Source organism: Tenrec ecaudatus, chromosome 8 (genome assembly GCF_050624435.1).
Source record: "Tenrec ecaudatus isolate mTenEca1 chromosome 8, mTenEca1.hap1, whole genome shotgun sequence".
NCBI classification, from domain to species: Eukaryota; Metazoa; Chordata; class Mammalia; order Afrosoricida; family Tenrecidae; genus Tenrec; species Tenrec ecaudatus.
Window position 1 is genome coordinate 78587685 of NC_134537.1, and position 4692 is coordinate 78592376.

Consider the following 4692-nt stretch of genomic DNA (forward strand, 5'->3'; position numbering starts at 1 on the left):
ACTCTCCGGTGGAAAAGACATGCTGTGGAAGATGACGAGGGAGCACTAGGTAGTGGCTGTCAGGTAACTGCATTCGCAGTCGCAGATAGTCCCTGGAAGAAAGATGTGACCCGTCCACCCGCTTTGACTGACAACTGCTTTCATGCCCAAAGTCACTGGCCAATCAGAACCAGAGCCTCAGGGGACACCAAGGTCCAATGGTATAAATAGTTCACAATGCCAATAATCTGCATCCTACCTTTTGCAAGTAGAATGGCAGGGAAAAAGAGAAAAGACCCGGGACACGATGGATTCACACACTGGCTGCAACGCAGAGCTGGGCGGGTTTGTTCTGTTGTAAACAGAGTTGCTGTGAATATGAACTGACTCCAGGCCACCTAATAACAACAACTGGTCAATTCCTTAGGTCTGAAGGGTCTAGATAATCCGTCTAAGACCGAGAGCCAAGTAGCTGGTGCTACTGGCTCTCACAGGGATGTTTATAACACCGCTCCTGATCAACAGATTAGATCCTAGACTTGAGCATGTGGGGGAAATATGAGAGACATGATTCCTGGCCCCAATTAGAGTGTGAAGTCAAGATGATAAATTCAGACAGGTATGTGACACACTAGAGACCTTGATGGATGGACTACAGAGAAGTTTATCTAACGGAATTGCTCCTTGGCTTATTAGCACACTAGCTAGCTATCTTTCTTTCTCAACAGGGTGCTGAGCTGCACTGCCTGAACACAGGCCACCTAGACTGCTTCGCAGTCGTTTCTAGCTTCCCTGTTAGAGAAATCTGATGTGACTTTTGAAGAATTGTGGTAGCTCAGAATCCAGGAAAATTGGGCCAAGAGAGTCATCTGGTCATAGCCACCTTTCTAAATGAAGCACTTGACAAACTGATAAATGACAACCATTTATTTTTGTTGAGGTGTCTGCTTAAAGTAGAGACCAGAGGTCTGAGTAGAGAAAGAGCTAGGCCACTCTTGTAGAAGAGACGTCTTCAGTTCTCTGCTTCTGATTTCTTACATGGCTGGACATTCAAACAGCATTTCTCATTCTTCCAGCAGAGAGCAACAAGCTCTTCATTTTTAGCACAAGAAGACTGACATTTTCCTTTTAAGAAGTAGCACTTTCCATTCACGAATCCATTCTCGGCTACACAAAAGAAGGAGCCACCTAGATTATTTTCGTCTCAGAGTTGTCTGGTTACCAGGTACAATCTTATGACTAGTTGGTGAAGGTTTATTTACAAGCTTGACTTTTCTAACTAGTAAATGAGCCGTTAAGAAAAATATTTCTATCTGATATTTCTCTTTATCACACAGTGATTGACGAGCAAGACAGATTTATCGCCTAACATTTTGAGTTAGACTTTGTGGGGATGTGGGAACACAGAAGCTATTGTTTTTTTATCAAAATCTATTGGGGTCATTGCCAACTCATTGCTATAAACCCCTCCCCCACACGCTCAAGGATTGCTTCATGGAACATGATGTTCTGCAAGACTTGAGATTGAGGAGATAAACCAAGACCGGAGTGTAAAAAGATAAATATCGAGAAAGAAGCGCCTGTAAGCTAAAAATGGATAACACATTTGCTGGCTAATCAAAAGCTGGAGGTTCAATCCCACTCAAAGGCACCTTGGAAAGCAATCATCTCTTGAAAAGCCCACGGAACCAAGTTCAAGCTGGTACTCTGGCACACACGGACGTTCCACGAGGTGAAGAGAAATCATGCTTTCTATGGAAAGAAAACAAATTGACCACTAGCCCTCACCTATCCCCATGTCAAGTCAATTCCAACATGGCAATTCTATAGGGTGGTGTAGATCTGCTCCAGAAGGTTTTGAGACTCTTCCTTCTCCCTTGGAGGAAATTGAGGGTTTGAACCACTGATCTTTCCGTTAGCAACCACAGCCTTCACCCACAACGCCACCAGCGTTCCTTACTATAGTAGGTAGGGAATTTTAAAATATTTAGAATGTTTAGTCTGATTTCTCCTCTACATTCCATCAAACGTGACAGTTGTGCCCAGCATGTGACCTGGAGCAGGAAAAGGGAGAAAGTTGTGAGTGGTACCCCAAGATTTCTCTCATGTCGTTGTGGTCTGGCTGGATGACTACATCAGAAGCAATGTTAAGAACCGCTGCATTAAGTGAAGATCAGACACCGCTCCTTGTCAGAATTGACATGTTAAGAGTTGCCTGGTCTGAAGATATGTAACATACTTGGCAAATGTACATAAATTTCACTTAATGTCAATTAACGAAGATGACCTGGTTCACATACGTCTAAAGCCTACAATTGGATGGATTACTATCAACACTAACAATGTCTAGCACCAATATATACATTCGCAAACATAAATATCCGCCCCACTCCCGAAATATTAAAGCTCAGTTGGCTTTATCCCCACTGTAGGTGTCTATGCTCGCTACTCTCCTAAGGCTGTAAGGCTAGCTTAGGTTGGAACTCACCCTAACTAGGGGAAAATTTTATTGGACATACAGCCCACAGAGAAGGCTCAGGCAACCTCTGGGAGTAGCGGTGGGAAAGAGCAGTCATGGCTGCAAAGCCTCTAATATGCCATCACAGAGATCATCTAGAAGTTTCTGTATGGGTGTGTGAATAACTAAGTTTCACTTGGATACATTAGGTAATTTTGTATAGTGTTAAGTCATTATATGATCTTGTTTTTATATCAGTAACTTGAAAAAGATACCTATAGTGGATTTCCACATGTTTATGTCAGAGCCTGTGGAATGAGCATAGCATGGTTCGCTGTAGTTCTGAGAACCTCGTATCTTTGGGAAAGATTCTGTTCACACAGGTGTCTCACAGACCAGAGATGTGTACAACTGGTGTGAAGATTCTCACTAACATCAGTGTCTTAGTGGATTACACACTGGGCTGCTAACTGCTGAGTCAGCAGTTTGAAACCAGACACTCTGAGAAAGAAAGAGGAGGCTTTCTACGCCCGTAAAGAGTTGCAGGATACTGATTGTGGTGGCAGTTGTACAATTCTACTTGATGTGATCGAAATGTGGAATGATATGGTATATTTACTAATTTTTTAAAAATTATAAATAAATAAAAGAGTTACAGTCTGGGAAAGCCACTGAAGCAGTTATACCCTGTCCTGTGGGCTGGAATTGACTCAATGGCAGGGAGCTGAGGGTTTAACATCTCGCACAAATTTGGGCTTATTATGGCTCCTCATAGCCCTTCCTTTAAATCTCTGCAAAGACCTCAGAAAGAGCCAACTGAAGCAACTGGGTGTTCCTGGGAATAACTGAAAGTGAAGGGAGTTTTGAAAAAGGGAGGTCATCTTACACTCCTTCGTTGTGAAAAAGTCAGGCTTAATTCTGCCTCACTCCTTCCTGACTATATCCAGATGAATTTGAATAATTGCTTAGCCTCAATTTCAATTTCTACCTCCATAAAATGGGCCTTCTGGACCAAAAAAAAGGAAAAACAAAACACCTCTGCATATCATTACATTGTGACTGTCCTTAAAGGAGAATTAAATAGGCATTTTTAGTGGTTTTTCTCATCTACATAGCTTCTAGCGTGTGGTTACAGAATGCCATTTTAATTCCTATTTTTTCACCGAATATCACACTGATCGCAGAGGGAGTGTTCATTAAATACATAGCCAGCTGTCAGCTCCATTTCTTTCTCTTCCATCTTTAATTTCTCAGTTTCTTTCACTTCCCTGCCTTAATCTTCCCACAATTATTTTTTAATAGCCCTTAAGCTTTAGCACTGGCTTTTACAACTCTCTCTCTCTCTCTCTTTCTCTCTCCTGATGAGCATAAGGCCAGCAACCAAAAGGCAATTCTTTGATTATCCAAACTCATGACAAGTCAAATTTACAAAAGCAGCTCATCCTACAAAATAATGGGAACGCCACATGACTTATAGACCACTGGGAGGAAGACGCTAACTGTATAGACCACTGGGAGGAAGACGCTAACTGTATAGACCACTGGGAGGAAGATGCTAACTAACTGTGGCAAATGTGCCCCCACAGAGGCCCCGGGGCCTCTCGCTCTGCGTCACCAAGGGCTAATCAATCTCTGGGATGCTCGGTAAGACAGACCCTCTCTCTGGGCCATCATCTCTAACACCATTCCTGCAAGACGTTCATTTTACCTGGGGTCAGGAAGAAGAAAACAGCAAAAAGAAAGAGAAAGGTCCGCATGATTGGAGGGTCCTGAGACGACAGCACAGGGTCCATGAGAAAAGGCAACAAACACCCACATTTATAGTTTTGTCTATACCAAACCATCATCTTGATCAGTAAATCTTATCAAATAAAAATATCGTCATGCTCTGCTGAGTAGAACCCACAGACTCAGTGGGTGTCTCTCAGTCTGTCCCTCATTTTTCTGCTTCTGGAAAGTCCCCAAGGACAAGATGGATGAAGTGGAGGCAAGTAATCACCCGGGGTAGAGAGATGAGTCAGAAAGAGCAAAGGATTAAAAGTCCGGTCATTGGGATTTCTAAACCTGATATGTATCAGGCTACTCGTAATTACACAATCTTTGAAGGTGGTGACTAAGAGCTGGTGCGCTGGAGTCAGACGGAGTTCGAATGCCCAGCTCCACTATTTATGAGCTGTGTGAACTCGCCATGTTGCTTAACCCAAACATATTTTTGTTGTTGTTGTTTTAAAACAATGTGACTCCCGCTGTCCACT

The 4692-nt window shown here is 42.9% G+C and overlaps 1 protein-coding gene across 1 annotated transcript; it reads right to left on the minus strand.

The window, feature by feature from the left end:
- Window positions 1-991: 991 nt before the first annotated feature.
- Window positions 992-4194, minus strand: LOC142455441 (beta-defensin 106A-like). Its single transcript, XM_075557192.1, has 2 exons — window positions 4146-4194; window positions 992-1146 (listed from the first exon to the last, which is right to left on the minus strand). The coding sequence occupies exons 1-2, from the start codon at window positions 4192-4194 to the stop codon at window positions 992-994; spliced, it is 204 nt and encodes a 67-aa protein (XP_075413307.1).
- Window positions 4195-4692: the final 498 nt, after the last annotated feature.

Bases quoted from the DNA above. Each gene is read 5' to 3' on its own strand.
- LOC142455441 (XM_075557192.1), bottom strand. From the start codon at position 4,194: ATGCGGACCTTTCTCTTTCTTTTTGCTGTTTTCTTCTTCCTGACCCCA. The intron at 1,147-4,145 runs GTAAAATGAACG...TCTTTTGTGTAG, and splicing joins TTTCTTCTTCCTGACCCCAG to CCGAGAATGGATTCGTGAAT.